The sequence below is a fragment of the Micropterus salmoides genome, unplaced genomic scaffold, assembly GCF_014851395.1.
Source record: "Micropterus salmoides isolate LMB-PRFRI ecotype aquatic unplaced genomic scaffold, ASM1485139v1 Ms_hic_scaffold_5, whole genome shotgun sequence".
NCBI lineage: Eukaryota > Metazoa > Chordata > Actinopteri > Centrarchiformes > Centrarchidae > Micropterus > Micropterus salmoides.
Window position 1 is genome coordinate 33,013,456 of NW_024044237.1, and position 16,773 is coordinate 33,030,228.

At 38.1% G+C, this 16,773-nt stretch overlaps 2 protein-coding genes across 4 annotated transcripts in view; one reads left to right on the plus strand and one right to left on the minus strand.

Moving 5' to 3' along the window:
* Positions 1 to 10,205, minus strand: part of slc36a1 (solute carrier family 36 member 1) — a 47,714-nt gene extending 37,509 nt beyond the window's left edge. The window contains exons 1-5 of one of the 2 annotated variants that reach the window (XM_038700382.1): positions 10,048 to 10,205; positions 6,186 to 6,314; positions 2,576 to 2,690; positions 2,359 to 2,449; positions 1,039 to 1,127 (exon numbers count right to left, since the gene is read on the minus strand). In XM_038700382.1, coding sequence (XP_038556310.1) covers positions 1,039 to 1,127; positions 2,359 to 2,449; positions 2,576 to 2,690; positions 6,186 to 6,222 — 332 coding nt within the window. In that variant the 5' untranslated portion in view covers positions 6,223 to 6,314; positions 10,048 to 10,205. Of the gene's footprint in view, positions 1 to 1,038; positions 1,128 to 2,358; positions 2,450 to 2,575; positions 2,691 to 6,185; positions 6,315 to 10,043 lie in introns of both variants that reach the window. The other variant, XM_038700383.1, reaches the window with a different exon arrangement.
* Positions 584 to 14,622, plus strand: atox1 (antioxidant 1 copper chaperone). Of its 2 annotated transcripts, none has more exons than XM_038700384.1 (3): positions 584 to 718; positions 11,304 to 11,379; positions 13,092 to 14,622. In XM_038700384.1, exons 1-3 carry the CDS (start codon positions 632 to 634, stop codon positions 13,214 to 13,216), a joined length of 288 nt encoding a protein of 95 aa, XP_038556312.1. In that variant the 5' UTR covers positions 584 to 631; the 3' UTR covers positions 13,217 to 14,622. The 2 variants fall into 2 exon arrangements, with proteins under 2 accessions (XP_038556312.1, XP_038556313.1); XM_038700385.1 differs by lacking the exon at positions 584 to 718 and adding an exon at positions 10,794 to 10,951.
* The last annotated feature ends 2,151 nt before the right edge of the window (positions 14,623 to 16,773 follow it).

The following is a 16,773-nucleotide window of genomic DNA, read 5'->3' on the forward strand; positions in this document are numbered from 1 at the left end:
ATTGATATGTGACTTTGTTTCGTAGAATCTATATCTGAGGCTTGCTGTAGAAGCTCGTCATTCATGCTCTCTATCCGCTTTTAATCCTCTTTAGCGTGGCAGGGCGCATGTCCCCTGCATGAACAGGGCAAAGGGCGGGAGACACAGTGGACGGGCGGGTTGGCAGCACCAACTGCAACACACACACAAACTAATGGACATTTGATAAGTTAAAGTGTGTTAATCACCTCAGCTGTCACACACCAACAGCTGTAAAACAGATAACGGGTCATTCCTGGGGTTTTACTCCCTCATTTGTTCAGTTACGCTTCTGATTGGTGGAGCTGATCACAGGTCAGTTACATTATGTCTGGTGTGTGGATCTGACAAAAGCCTCAAGTGTGTGTACACTCCAAAACTCTGTGCTCATATGCCGTTGATTACAAAGCAGAAAAGGTTGGAGAGACACACTTAAATAGAGTGTAATCTTTCAGCCGGCGACCAAAAAAAAAAAAAAAAAAAAAAAACAAGTCACTGTTTGCAAAGTGGACAGCAAAGTAAATAAAGGACAATGAGGAAGAGTAAAAGCTGTGGTTTCACAGCACATACAGCGTTTGGCACAAACAAGCCAGAGCAGACTTGCTGCGAGAAAATGGAGGTAGAGACAAGAAATTATCTTCAGGCTCCGTTTTGGAAACAAACAATTGCAACTGCATCTACAGGTGAAGAATTATTAAAGGTAAAACACAGTGGACCTGATTTATCTCAACCTGTCTTTTCTCCGTCTAGTTTAGTAAGAAAACATTCAACATTATTCTACATTTCCCAAAAACACTTTACCCACAATACCTTACTTAAGGCAACAACGTTGTGGCTGCATTTCCTTGTGGTGTATTAATACTTGCTATTTGCTTTGTCAGGAGGAGCTGACATTTTATGCAACTGACTGATTTCAGAGAGCTGGAATGTCAATATCTGTTATTTAACTCCATTTTAGCTGCTGGAAGTAATTTACCATGACAGAAATCCAGTGCAGACAGTAGTTTTGAAGGTACTTACTTTACACTGAGGTGGTGGGAACATTTCACCAGCAGCCTCATACAGTGGACTGCTATAACACCCATACACAGCAGGCTGATGGGCCCGAGCTGGGGGGGGGGAGAGAGAGAGAATCAGATGATTCATTTATTTAATCTTCGCATCTTCACATGATTATTTGAGCCCAATATCAAATCAAAAGATTAAATGACACATTTCATGTTGTTGCAAGTTTACAATGCAATAATAAAACATGCTGTTAAGTATGAATGTGTCCTGTGAGCTGAATTGAAGAGAGTTCAGTGTAATTAAAGACACATGTGTGTCAAAATAACTACATTAATAATTAGTGAATGACTAAGAAGGCCTAAGAAGCTGCTGTCTAAAGCTGCAAGGCTTTGTGGATTAAGGGATCAAAAGAAAGCAAATCTGCAAGTTTTTCTTAATCTAATTCTTCAAATCAAAAAATCTGCCAAAACTATAATACTTCTTGGTTTTAAGTGATGATAAACTGAAAATTATTGGGCTCTGGACTTCTCTAGAATATTGTGATGGGGAGTTCTCTAATGTTTTAAGCTTAATAATTAATACATTTATAGTTCAGAGAGGAAAAACAATTGGCAGTAGGCAGCAAGGATAATTGTTAGCTGCAGCCACGCCCTTATCTCAGCCATTGCAGTAAAATTTTTACATTTACATATTTTTGTTATCACTTTTCTTTCACAATCTACACGATCAGTCAAGTGCAATTAAAATGAATTACTTTAGCACCGGCCTTCACTGCATCAGTATGACATCAGCCCTCATCTACTGTTACCAGCTTAGTAAGCAGTACAACAGGGACAGTGGAAGCTTAATCATGAAGGTCAACAGAATGGCTCTTTTCATTTTCGAACACAGCGAGAATCATTTTTATCTCGTCATGCAACTAATCCAACCACAATGTTTCACTTTGGTACAACATGTAAATGTTTTCACATCGCATGACAGAAGTACCAGAGAAACATTTTTATTCAGACACCAAAAACTACTGCCGTTAATTAAAGTGCATTTTCTTCAACTTTGTCCTTTTTTTAGGTTGACACATTATTTATTTATTCATGAATACAATTCCCCTGTTGTTGCTCGCCCCTGCTCGAGTGCTTTACCAGACACCAAATAAAAAAGGTGACAAAATGGTAACTGTACATTCTTCATCTTATTCAGACTGCAACACCCGCCTGACCACAACCGTATCGCGCAATGAATATCTGACACAAACAGAGCAGAATCTAATTTTGTGTCTCCAGACCCGTCATGAGACCTGGCGTGATCAGATAATAAAATAATCAGCATGCTTACCACCAGGCCTGCATTCTTGACAGCCAGAGGCAGCCCCAGCAGCCCCGTACCGATGTTCCCTTTCAACAGGTGGATAAGAGTCTGACAAAAACTGAACAAGGAAAAAAAAAAGTTACATCTGCATTAAAACAAGGACAACAACATTTCTTATTACATTTACAAACCATTTAGAATAAAACTGACTGTTGAGTGCTCATCAGATTTTTACAACACTTACGAGGTTCCCGTCCGTTCTCCAATTCTCTCGTAGTTACGTTGGGGTCTGGAGGGTCCAGGCGGAGAGGGACAAAGCGCATCCATCTCTGAGGGATTTTGGTCAGAGAAGAAAGAACCTGAGGTGAAGGAGAGAGGAGAGTTAAAAATGTGAATAAGTAAGTGAGGACCCTGTGTTGAACGCCACGGCACACTGAAGGGCTCCAAGACTGAGATTTTCTAAGTAATAACATTATCAAGGAGTAGATTTGGATGTAAAGTTAAAGCTACTTTCAGTTGGCTATTTTACGTGTTTTTCAGTAGGAATATACACAAGACTATTGTAGGAAGGGCTGGGCAATATGGCCTATAAAATACACTGCAAGATACTATACATCTCAATATAGTCAATTTGCTCTGCAGTGAAAACAACAGGTAGCTTCAATAATGCCAAGTGTGTTATATTTCAGTGCAAACAGGACACGAGGTAAAGTTGAGCAAACAAAGGTAACTTTAATAACTTACTGGAGGTGGTAACAGAAGCAGACAGGATAACACAAAATAACTAAAAAAGGTGGCTGAGGAGTCCAGGTAAAAACAAGCCGAGTGCAACAAACAAAAGAGCAAAGCAGGAACACGGAGAGAAACAAAGGACTGCAACAACGGACACAGATAACCTGAGAACTGGAAGAGGGGAAACACCCAGGCTAAGTACACAAAGACCTGGTTAACTAATGAGGTTGGTTAAACAGGTTGCACAGAAAAAAGGCGGGGAGAAAGAAAAGGGCTGGGGGTAAAGGTAACCAAAAAAGACACATGAGGAAAGACAAAATAAAACAAAAAAATAAAGTCAAAGTGAGCAAGAAGGTCAGTGAGTTTGGGAATGGCCGTATTTTATGATTAGGACGTCTTGTTTTACTGCAGAGCAAAGTGACACGGCACTCGCCAACCTCACCACAGGGAGCGACGCCTGTAACCGTGATAACTGTACACACCAAAAGGATGACAGAGTGAGGATTTCTGGCACAACTACCGCTAAGTGCAAGATGCATGGAGAAGGGAAACATGTCTGAAGAGGTCAAAACTCCAGTAAACACTTGTGGTATAAGAAACAACATTGTTATGAGACCACGTTTCTTTCTTGTGTCCTTCATCGGGGTCATCATGAAACCATAAAACACATCACAAACAACAATTAGCCTTATAGAGAGCCTAAGTCCCTCCCCTTGGTGGATCACCATGGGACCTTACTTCGGAAAAAATACATATGGTAGTCGATGGCAAGAGACAACAAATTTTCTGATCCCGAATTGTGCCCTGAATTACACATAAAATATATATTTGAAAGTCAACAAAGTCGCAGTTTGATGTTAAACTGTTGACATCAGATTTGATTGGAATATAATGAAAAGTACAGGCACTGATTGACCATTAAAAAAACAGCTTCTTTTGTGCGGGAGTTTAATGAAGAGACACGCGATAAAAGATCATTACAAATTTAATAAACACACTGGATAGCCAGCATCAACCAAAGTTCGCGACAGTTTCCCAGAAGCAGGCGTGCATGCGCAGGTTTGTTTGGGTCAATGACAAAACGCTGGAAGACAACGGTGCGGAGATGTGTCAATCTAAAGTCCTGTTGTATTTTAGTTTTTGTGAGGGAGCTGAGGGAGTCTTGATTGAAGAAAATGACCTTGTAGCGAACGCAGGGTGAGTTAACTTTTAGCTTTGGTTTGTCTCTCTGACTTGCTAACAGCTTGTAAACTGATGCTCTCAGTGTTAGCTGCGCTTGTAAAGACGCTACACGTTGTTCTGCTGCTGTATGCACACGATAACACGTTACGCAGTTTACTCAACCAACCAGCATCTCTTGTTCATTTTAACAATCAAGCAGCTATCAAATTAATTGTAAAAGTGTGAGAACAGGAGAAACGCTTCAGACTCCTCTGTATTTATGTCAGTTGTTGGGCAACTTTGCATCATTGCAACTACTATCACTGTCTTCTAAGATTTGTTTGCTTCATGTGTGCAAGTTGTCATTGCATTACCTATAGAATATAAAATATAATATCTTGATAATGTTAGATGGTTTTCATACGTTTACAAAAAATATTGGCTGTTATATTAATGTTTATGCAAACAAAATGGCATTTTTATTTGTAGTGTTCGATAAATAAAACTCAATGCTGTGATAATACTGATAACCGTGATAATTTTGGTCACTATAAAATCGTGATTTGACATTTCATCCTTAGTAGATAGCATTACCGCTCTAACACGTTGGTGACATATAGTGTAGATGTAGTTCACTGAACGGTTTTCACACAAAACGAAATGTTACTTTATTGTTTTACGTTACGTTTTCGTTTTGTTGGACAAGATTACCTTTTAAATTGACAAAGATCATGTGTTTAATTCAGGGCACAGATCAAAACAGGATAAAAACATAAGTTGTCTCTCGCCGTTGACTATTGTACATTTTTCCCCCCCAAAATAAGACCCCATGGGGAGGAAGCAAGGGACTTTGGCACTCTATAACTGCTTAAAACTGAAGCGTGTATGTTTGTCTAAAAATATCTGGAATGAAAATCCAGTGCCAACATTATTATTGATTGCTTTATGGTTTCCAGTAACGTTAGTTTCATCAGAATGTAACACTGGTCTCCAAGAACCGGACTAACTGCACATAAAAGATCTCATGACTTTTCAAGTCACGGTGACCTCATTTCTGAAAATCTCTCCTGTAAATCAGCTGACTTTAATAAACGCAGGAGAAAAATTCTACGTAATCCCATGTCTTGGAAGAAGACACAGAAGACAAAAAGCCCCGCAGCTGTACTCAGCCACTGCTGCCTGCATGTTGAGAGCTGTGTTTAATTATTTGAAACTGCTTTTACCAAACAGACTGCTGGTCTTCAGTGGAGTTTACTTTAGTCGCTCGTGACTGAAGTAGAGAGGAACTATCAGTGCATATTTACTGCATATTTTAGTGGAGGTGGGAAGAAGAGAAAAGTATTTGTTGCTGCATCAGCAGGCAGAATGTTTACTCACTAATACTGGAGTGAAACTGAGGCCCATCTTTTAATCGCACAGCCTTAAAAAAAAAAAAAAAAAAAAAAAAACTCTTTGGCATGAATGTTGGCCCCTCTGGACTACTACACAACAAGCGTTCTTTTCAAGCATCCCAGGTTCAATTTAGTTCAGTAGAGCTTGTATTTTAATGCACCGTGCAATCACTATTTTCAAAAATCTGAATGACAGAATAGAAATAAAATATAAATCATTTAAAAAGATGGCTGCATTTCATTTCAAGAATTTTCTCTTGGAGTTGCTCTATGGAGAAGAGATATTTTAGTTATTTTACTTCACGGAGTAAATAAATCATAAATAAATACTGTACTTTTCTCACGACATGTTGAACATTTCATTTGTTGTTGTGACCTCCTGCCAAACAAGACACCAGCTGTGCCAAAAAAAATGAAAGCTGCTTTGATGATTCAGTCTACCTGCCAACTGGCATTACATATAATCCCACCGCGTCCATGTATCCACTTTATATTTATACTGCATTTCCACACCCATCTCTTTCATGTTTTTAAACACCATGTTAAAAACAGTGCACTTCATTTTCATACCTTCACCACGGACGTCTACGTCGCTGGAGGCCATCATGTTAGGTCAGGTGGACGGCTGGGTGTCGTCTCTCCCAGCCGCACAGATCCTAATGCTGGGAGGTCAGGGAGCCCTGCATTGACAGCTACCCGCTGCAAAACACAGAGAGCAATTCAGTAATGGATTTGATGACTATAAATCCATTATGAACTTCACACTGAAAGGAAGTTACAGTGACAGATCAGTGACCTTCAATTAATATTTGCAAATTAAACATTCAAAGTGAATTGGACTCTCTATAGTGGAGAAGCATGTTGGCATTTTTTGCTCGAAAACTAATTACTTTTCTGTCAACTGACTAATCACTTAATAAAAGCAGCTCTAATCATGATGATATGGTAAATCAATCAATCAATCAACAAACAGATAATCCATCAAATGAAATACCGGACAACTAAAGACTTCTCACATTGTTGCAAACATTTTTAAAATAACGGTAGATATATTTATGCATTTCACTGTTTCCCCCCCAGACTATCGAAATATCAATAAAAAATAATTAGAACATCTGAAACTTCTTTGCAATGTTTAGCCTCCTATCGCAGTGTATGTTTTTTGTTTAATCTGTTGATTCCATTTTATTATAATAATAAAGACAATTTAATCAGTAATCAAACAAAGCCCAAAACTGTGTTTGCAAGGAAATGTTTTTAAAATTACAAAAAAACTACAGCAAAAAGCTTCCCGGTCAGTGATAATACAAATGAAAAAGAATTTCAACGATCATTGATTAAAATCGATGAGTGGACTGACAAATTTGCTTCTCAAATGTGACAATTTGCTGCTTTTTTCTATTTTATATCAGCATAAATTGAATCGTCTTTGGATTTTGGACAAAAGGAGACATCCAAAGATGCTACGCTGGACTCTAACTTTTCAGTGTAATTTTTCACAATTGTCTCGAATTGTATAAATCAAACAATTGATTGTTTGAGAAAATAACTGGCAGATGGAAGAAGCAACGCTCAAGAGCCCAACCGATATGGGACTTTTGAGACCAAATTTATGGGGGAACAACTCACAGATTACTGATATGGCAGTCGATATTTAACACTTTTGAACTGGAATGAAAATGTTCTCAGTGGACTGTGCACCGATTTTGCACCAATGACTATGCAAAGATACTCAGAAGCCTGCTTTCTCAAACAAATGACTTTATTAAAAGGTTATTTCTGTTATATTCTTTAACATGTTTATTGTCAATCAATTTGAGAAACGAACATAGAGAAAATAAACTTCAGTACTGTACATTCAATATCAGTCAATTGCAGAAGTATCAGAAACATTGAACTTAATACTCAAAGTCGACTACCGAGTTGCAGAATGATGAAGAGATGCTCTGGTGGTGTTTTCCTTTCAGTCTGCTACGTTACTGATTGTACTGACAAACTACAGCTGGCTAGCTGCTTCCCGAACACAGCATGTGATAAGCATGAGTGACGTGATGGTTGTGAGGGACAGGGTTATATTAGTGTTATACTGAAGGGGGAAATTATGGCTTCATTTTTTATTAGCTTTCCAGAAATGTATTTCACATACTGGTTAGCCACTTACCACAAAGACACCGCTTTGTGAGCACACTGCATATCTGAGGACATTATGCACTGATCAGATATGATACCAATATGTCTGTAAGTATTAAAATCATTGCTCTGATATTTTAGGTTTTAATTTGTTCTTTGCTGCTATTAAAAAAGAAAAAGAAAAAAAAAAGGGGGTGTTTCATGTCATAATTGACAGCTTACTCACGATTGATTCGGCCAGGTGCACATGCAGGACCTCGATACCACGGCTCCAAACATGATCACTATGGACGCAGATAATGACTCTAAAAGCACAAGATGGCAGCGCCAGTATCCGAGATATTTTGGCGTCATTTTTGTAGAATGAGAGGAAGCGGCAGTGCGTCGTCCATCTTTAAATACAGTCTATGGTTGGACTCTAGTCGTGACCAGCTTAAGGACTGACAGGCCGATGTGTTGGATGGTTTTTGAGCGAGGCACAAAGCCATGTTGTTACATAAGAGCAGCATAAGTGCTGTTAGCTCAAACAGGGTGTTAGAGAACATCTTCATGACCTGCGGTGTGTTGCTGCTGCTTCTAATCCAATGTACAACCTGCTGATTTCATTGCCATGAGGACACTTCATGTCTAGTGTCAACACTTAATCTCCTTGTTACAGCGTTGTTGTTTATAGTACAATGAGTCCAGAACAACTTGTGGAACTTAACTCTCTGTTTCTTAAGGAAATTACAATATGGATGTCTTCCCAAACGAGACCACCCTACCTGCATAAGTTTTAAAAGGCGATGGATTTATCCCTCATCTACCTTCTATTGTCACCGCAAACTACTGTTTCTTTAAACTCTTTAACATGTTTTAAAGAAAAACAACAAGGACTCTCGGGTGTCCAAAAAGAGTGAAAATGTGTCGTGGTAGTTCCTCTTGGGGTTGAGGAGTCGTTGCTCAGCAGTGGTTCAATGCAAAAAAGAAGTGCGACTTTCACAGCAACTACAATGTGTCAGCAGGCCAAAGTGTCTCAATTATGAACTACTCAGCAATTTTCACAATATGCTGTGAAACACGAGCACTAAAGCAAGAACAGCAAGCAACATGGTGTCTTTGTGGCTCAAGCACTTTTTACTGATGTGTTCATTACTTTTCAATAATATAAAAAAAAAATCTCTTAAAAATATCTTGATGTGTAAGCCACAAAGACTAAAGAAAAATAAAAACTTTCAGCAAAGGCCAATATTACATTTAAGATCGAGAGATAAATACTAAATCTTTACTTTTGATGTTGCACTTTTTTAAATTCCACTTGCTAGGTTAAATATCATCATTTTAAATTATTCTTTTAAGCGCCAACCTCTGTTAGAAATAATAAAAAGTTTTTTTACAGAGAGGAAATGTGTTTTTGTTGTTGTTTTTTTTGATAATTTTGTATGTCAGGAAAACAACAAACAAAACACTAAAACAAAAATGACCAACCAACACTCAAGTCCCCAAAATATTAAATGTACATTGTGATGAAACAGAAAAAAAAAGAAAAAATTGCAAATAATTTTCTCTTGAGAAAAAAAATAGTTGCAGATACACTTTCTGTCGATTCAATAATCAGTTTTGTATTAAAACCCCAATAAACAAAGTTTGGAGGAAGTATTCTTTCCAGTGTCCTCACATCAACACTGTGACAAGAGTTCCCTTTATTCAGTAAAGTTAAAAGCCGGTGAGTCAAACTACATTAGGTCAGTGCAATAAATGCAACTAACAGTTACATAAAAAAGGTCTGCACGATAATATTAAAATATCGGACGCAGCTTGCAGTGTGTTTACAGATGATAAGCTAACACACAGCGCATCCCTTGTTTGTCCGAGGTGTGGCTAAGCACCAAATCAACCGTCTCATTATTTTAACTAATCTTTGAGTGTCTGTATCTCCTTCAGTAGACCGGGTGAGAAAACCGGGTACAAACAACAGGCGCAAGGAAACAACAACATCCAACACGCTTAATGTCATAAAGCAGATAAACGGGGGAACAAACGGGCGAGTTTCACACAGAAGGGACTCAAATAGCGAGAAAGGAAGACGTGAGCTAAAATTGGATTTCCTAGCGTTAGGTTAGATGTTTTAACGAGAAGACAGCTACACGCTAGTAACACTGCGCCTTGATTGGAAACACAACACTTCATTTTTGGTTCGGCTCTACGCAGCCAGCAGCTTAAGCTAACGTTATGTGTCATCCTAGAGGTTAGCTTAGCTATATGTCCCGATGCCATCTTTGTGTACGTAAACACCCAGCTCAGGACACGAACACGCACCTACCTCGGAGAAACCTCGCGTTCTGCCTCCTCTCTGGTTCTCTGGTTGGCTTTTCCTAGAGGGCTAAACTCGCCGCAGACTCCTTCTTTGAACCATGTCTGGTTGAACGCGGCGCGATATCACTGCACAGATTGAAGTCGGTTCGACTCTCGGCGTCAAAAGACGCATCGGTGTGGTCACGTGACCCGGCCGATGACTTTTTAAGGTCATTTATTTTACGAACTAATGGTAATAACGCCAAATGTAATCGACTTTCAGCGTTAAATGTAGTCATAATAATACATTTATGATAAAAAAAAATCTTTATTTCTTGAGAAAACTGACGAGCTTTTGTTTTGAAAGAATGTTGCGTATTGGAAGCGCTTGGTTTGCGCCCGGGGGCGGTCCGACTACGTTGAGGTTAAATTTTTAGGATATCCACGCAGTTTGTCTTTTACGTGACCTCTATTTCTCTGGTATAATATGCTATAGTTAATAAGTAAAATAGGCTACATAACACAAAGGGTTTTGAAATGTGCAAAAAAAAGAGAAACGTCAAGTCAAACCACCCGGGTGAGCGCTTGCTGTGTGTCAAGTTAGCCAAAATTGCTTCAGGATCAAAATGAAGCGGGTTTATACAGTCTAAGGTTTATGTTTATAATGTCTATACAAATTATGTATGTCCTCTTTTGTTTGTATTTGGTTTTATACTTTATACCCCAAAAAACACTGCGACAAAAAACAAAAATGTTTGTCTACAAATGAATTTTGCTCCGTTTTTCAAACCGGAAATCCGGTTGCTGTTTGACGCTAGCTTCACGCTAGCCAGGTAGTTTTCACAGTTACTTGCAACGTTTGCAAATTAGTCAGAGGCAAAAGTCCACACTGGTCTGAAAGCAAGGTTGCGCCACATCACTTCAACATGACCGTAAGTTATGGCCGTTATTTTAGCTTTAATTAAGTTTTAGTGCGAATCACAGATAGCATTTCCTCTTTGGTTTGCTAAGTAACTTAGCTGCAAGCTAGTTGGCTCAGATAGCTACAAGTTAATCGCTTCAATTGGTAACACGGTTAGAGGCCAAGTAGTAGAAACTGAGCAATAACGTTAGCAGAATTAAATCTTTTTTAATCCAGTGCAATGAGAGGTAGCTGCAACGCCACAGTTAGATCAATGGTTGTAATGAAACATGAATTGTTTATCTGTGTGCTACAACATCATTACTGCCACAAAATGCAGTGTCAGCGATACAATATGATAAAACCACTTCTGTCTCTAACAGAAGCACGAGTTTGAGGTGGCGATGACATGCGAGGGATGCTCAGGAGCTGTTACCAGAGTCCTCAACAAGCTGGGAGGTGAGACTGAAAGGTCCTGTCAGTTTTATTCCACCCTGGGTGCAAGAAGAAGAGACACTCAGAGTGTCTACATGTTCTTCTAACCTTTGATTTCTCTCTGTTTATGTAATAGATCAATATGACAAGCATGTATCGTATGTCTGTGTAGTTTGTACTGGAATTTCATGTATGTACTGGAAGTGATCACAATAATTCTTGCACTGACAAAAGGCTGGACAATATGGCCAAAAATATAAAAACTATACTATAACTAAACTAAACTATAAAAAAGTCTTATCATTTGATATTGATAATTATAACTCTAAATGTCAAATCATTATTTCTGTCAGTTTAAAAGGCTGATTTTTGCTCCTGAGTGAAAGTGGAAGATGGTTAATTGTGGTATTAAACTGTTCTTTATGGTCACAACAAACACTTGATGCCAAATAGTGAATCACTTTACAAATCTGATGTAGAACATTCAATACAATTATGATAAAATACTTTTTCAACAAATATGCATGAGTAAAATTAAGTAAAATCTTTTTTTCAGTCCCTTTCCTTAACAAAATAAATAAAAAATTAAGTGCTAGCCTGATTCTTCCATGATTCAAATCAAATAAATCAAACATTTATGGAACATTTGTTATTTTAAGGAAAATTATATCGCTATATTTATCATTATTGTTTTACTGCCCAGCCCTACACTGACGAGATCAAATGCCTACAGACAGACTTAATAAGTGAAATTCCTTGATGTTCAAACCCAATATGTAAAGATATAGGTAATATGTGCACAAATGATCAGCTATCAACATGCTTTGGTCGACAAATACTGGTGTTGACCTTAAATAAATTATAGCTTTTAAAGCTTGTAATTGGTGCCCCTCTTTCAAACCAATTTTATATATTTTTTAATTTAGAATCAGCTTTATTGCCAGGTGTACACATACGAGGAATTTGACTCTGGATTGTACATTGCTCACGATATTCTTACTCATACAAAATCACAATTCTATAAATAAAATAAAATCAGACACAGAGTTCAGTGTAGACAACAATAGTGTCCATTGATAACTCATATATTTAGGTTACATTATGGAAGTCAGGCAATGTATGTTTATATATTTGAAATTGTTACAGTATTAAATTGATATTTAACAAAGCAGGTGATCAATTATTTAAAGAAATAGTTTTAAAAAATCCAAATGAAACCCTCTCCTGTATTCTTTCCCAGATAATAAGTGAAAGTAAAAGTGCTGTTTAAAGGCAGCTTGCATCACACCCCGTGACTTCTTTGTCTCTGAACGTTGAGTCAGCTAATATGTCACCTGATGCGGTTATACTTAAAAAAAAAAGTTTCTTTGGCTTAGTCATTAAAATGTTGAGTGCCTACATGTATTTCTGTTTCTCGGGCTCACACCAGTCTGGGTAGTGAGTGACATTACAACGAGAAAGTTTCTCTGCCCTTAAAGTAAATACCTTCCTTCAGATCCTCTTACACTGTCAGGTGATGATCTCATCAATTTGTGATGGCAAATTAATGAAAAAATTTAGTTTGTTGGAGAACTGGAGCCAGAAATATAACATATAACCAACATTGAATTACAGTGTCTTGTGGTGAATCTTGTCCATCGCTTTGTGAGTGTTGTGCCGGGAACTGCGCGGCGCCTTCAGTGATGTTACGTCTTGCTATTAAACACAAAGTGCTTCTTTGTTTTCTGTGCTCCCAGATGTGAAGTTTGAGATCGACCTGCCTAAGAAACTGGTTTGGATCGAGTCCGACAAAGATGTGGACGTTCTCATGGAGACACTGAAGAAATGCGGAAAGGAGGTCAAGTACAACGGCCCCAAATGAAGGAAACTGCTTCATGTAGAACAGGTGACACGGTCAGAATCAAGTCCACATAGATTTTCCCATGAGTTTTTTTCTGACCACCACAAATGATTCCTGAATCAGAGGACAAAAAAACTATTGATCTTTCTCTCTCTGTAACTGTACATTTAATCTAAATATATATATAAATGCTAGATATAGCATATTAGTCCTGCAAGTCACAACTATCTTTATTAGTAATTGATCAGTTATGGATATATAAATATAATGTCATGTACTTCTTCTGTGTATTTTCTACCTTAGAAAATCATTGCTGCTGATGTAAGTGAAGTATGCTGGAATTCAAGTTCTGTACTTGTTAGGAAAAGTCTGGTGGACCCTAAGTTACCCTGATTAGATGCAAAAAAAAAAAAACCTCCACACCTCCAGGCTCACACGCACAAAATACGACACAGATCTTCTCTGTGTTGGGATTTACAAGGCTGGAAATGGCAAGCAATGTTTGGAGAATGACTCAAAGATCGTAATGTCCATCTGTGAAGCGCCATTTACGTGCAGCGCTATACTCGCCATCTGCCCGCCTAATAGTGTTTGTCCTCCATGTGATGGAGGAAAAGGTAAAAAGGTTATGATGTTGTTGGTTCTCCTCCACATTCACAGTGGCCTGGTCTCAAGAATCACTCTATATAAGCTTTCTCATTCAGTATACTGATTTACAGACCTGTATTCTGAGAGGGAAAATATGATTTATTATGTTTTGTGTTACTTTCAGATCATTTTGTTTGATAAGTAACAGACTGGGATGAGGCAGGGCTGTGCGGTGACGCCATATACGTTTTTGTTTACAAACCTCAGCAGTAAAATCAAAAAACATCCAGACATACAACTGGAGATTTGAAGCATGGTTGCCATTTTAATGTAATTATGTATGTAACCTGTTTGTGTGAAGATCACCTCAAGTCACTACCAAACTTCCTGTTACACGATTGAAGTATTCCCCGTACAACACACTGCAGACTATTGCCTATATTTGCCGGAACCTTAACTCAGTATTATTGCATCTGTTGGATTTGACATAGTCATTGTTTCAAAGCTCCATGTATAAAACTGTCTGTACCAAGGAGGAAAACTCAGTCTGTCTTCATCCCTTCAGGGACCATCTCTGCTGGACTTGATTTTGTAAATGCGCTTTCTTTTACCTTCATCACAGTTTACACTACAATAATCCACTAACACCACGGGACAAATATATCATGATAATTACTGACAGATATCTTTGTTTTCCCTTAACAGCGTGAATCCCTTGTTGTTATTCACTCATTATATTTGTTAATTTGAGGAAAAACATAACCCCCTTCTCCTGGGCTTTATAACTGTCTGCCTTGATATGTTGTGTACGCAGAGGGGAAATAAAGTCTGCCCCAGTATGTCAGTGTACTGTTTTTTTATTTCTTTTACTAGTAGTAATACTCATTTAAAGTGTATTGATAATAAACATTTACTAAAAACAATTTATCAGCCACTTTCTATAAACTTACAGTTTCTATACAGGAATCACAGACAGTCTTAGTTAAGTTGGTATTTTCTGTCTGTAGGAACATCCGCATGTCTATCCTAATAGAAAATGATAAAAGAGTACTTATTTGCATCCGTTACATAAGTTTGCATGGTCAAAAATCATGTCTGTATAACTAATGACTTCATATTCAAGGAGACATTTCTTTGTTTCACATTATAAATTTAAAAAATGTGTTTTTGAGATGTAGACAAACACCACCTTTCTGATATTAGAAGTTGTTGCAACAATTCATTTGTGTTTTGTCAGTATAATTTTCTGTAAATTACTACATTAATTGTATTTGTTCTCTCTGCAGCAACCCGTACTATCCTGAAAGCATCAGAAAGCCAGATGTGTGCGCTCCCTCCTGTTTGAGATCTTACAAAAAATAGCTTTTTGCTCAAGTTTGCAGTCTTTTACCACATTTCCGGCTGTTTGGATAGAAAGTATGTTAACCGAGAGGTAAACTGTCACTGTGTGCTGACGAACCAGCCCGTGAACAACAGACTGAACCTTTCCCTTCTCACTCACTGTAACCTAAAGTTATGACGGGTTACATAATAACTCAAAGCTTCAACCACCAGGAGGCGCTCTGTGATCAAGATGTGCCAACTTTCTTGAGAGCTTTTAATAGTTTAAAAGCAGCATTAGCCTCCTTTTTTAGCTGCAACTTATTTCCTCCCTAAGGAGCTCAAGCACAGGTAGTGAGGTAAGACAGTTTACTTTTGCATTCAGCATACTTTCACATACAGTAGGTTAGAATTAAATAATTAGTAGTGCAGTTTTTTCTTCTTTTTCTGTGTCCTCTGCCTTTCTCCAAGTTCTTCATATCATCATAAATCTGTGTTGTGACTCAGAAACACATAGTTGGTGTGATTTTATTTGGACGGGTGGGAGAACACTCCTATATGAGTTTAATGTTTCAAACTTACAGACTAGGATCACCGTAGCAGACACCTCATCAGCTGTTAGGTTTCAGGTATAAAATGCAAGTACTTCCCCTGTTCATGTTCAAATCAGGCTGAATTCCATTACTGAGGGTTCAGTTTGAAAGACAAGTGGTTATAATGTGTAACACATGGGATGGATATTTCCTGAAATGGGTATTTTTCATGTTTCATGTTTCAAGTTATGAAATCACACATTTAAAGATAAAACTTTACAGATCCCCCAAGGGGCAGATTGAGTATTACAGCAGCACAAGAAACCGACCAGAGAGGGAGATAAGGGAGAAAAGTAAGACAGCTACAGTATATACATTGCAATGTAGTTTTCTGTCACATTGTCAGGCTGCTATCACAGACAGGCCCACAACCGCTCCTCTCACAACCGGTTCAACTCTCGCACCGTCACCGTGAATGACACCCAGCAGGACGGTCACCAGCGAGGCATAGAACAGGGTGGCACAGCAGATGTAGAAGGTCCAGCCAAGGTGCTGCAGCAGCTCAGGGTCCTGCTGCTTGATGGACACCAAGAAAGCAATCAGAGAGCCGGCACAGAGAGCAACTGCAGAGGAGGAAAGGAGGTATTAAATGTAACGTCCAATTACATATTGCAACACTAGTTAATTAAACAAAAGTAGAACATTGTTCCCAATCATACTGCAAGTGAATATGTCTAAATGTAATTGGTAAGCCACAGAACATCAGCCTACAATGTGACAAGCATGTGTTTTATGTGTATTTAGTATATGAACCAAAATAGAACCTAAAAATCTTAAATAAAGGGGAAATAAAGTCATGTTCAGTGCATGTTTGCAACTACAGCTGCATGTGATGATGACAACATTTGACATACATAAATGAAATTTCCCCGTTGCGCACTGATCTATTACCACTCTCAAATAATGTTTAAATTGAGGTTCATAATGTAAGAGTAATGTAAAGTATTTTTACTTAATGGGCTAAAACATGCAAAACCACAGCAATTATGTAGTTGAACAGATCAAAATACATACCTGTTTCAGTTTTAAAATATCTAAATGTATATATTAAACTACTGCTTTAATGTATGTTCATGT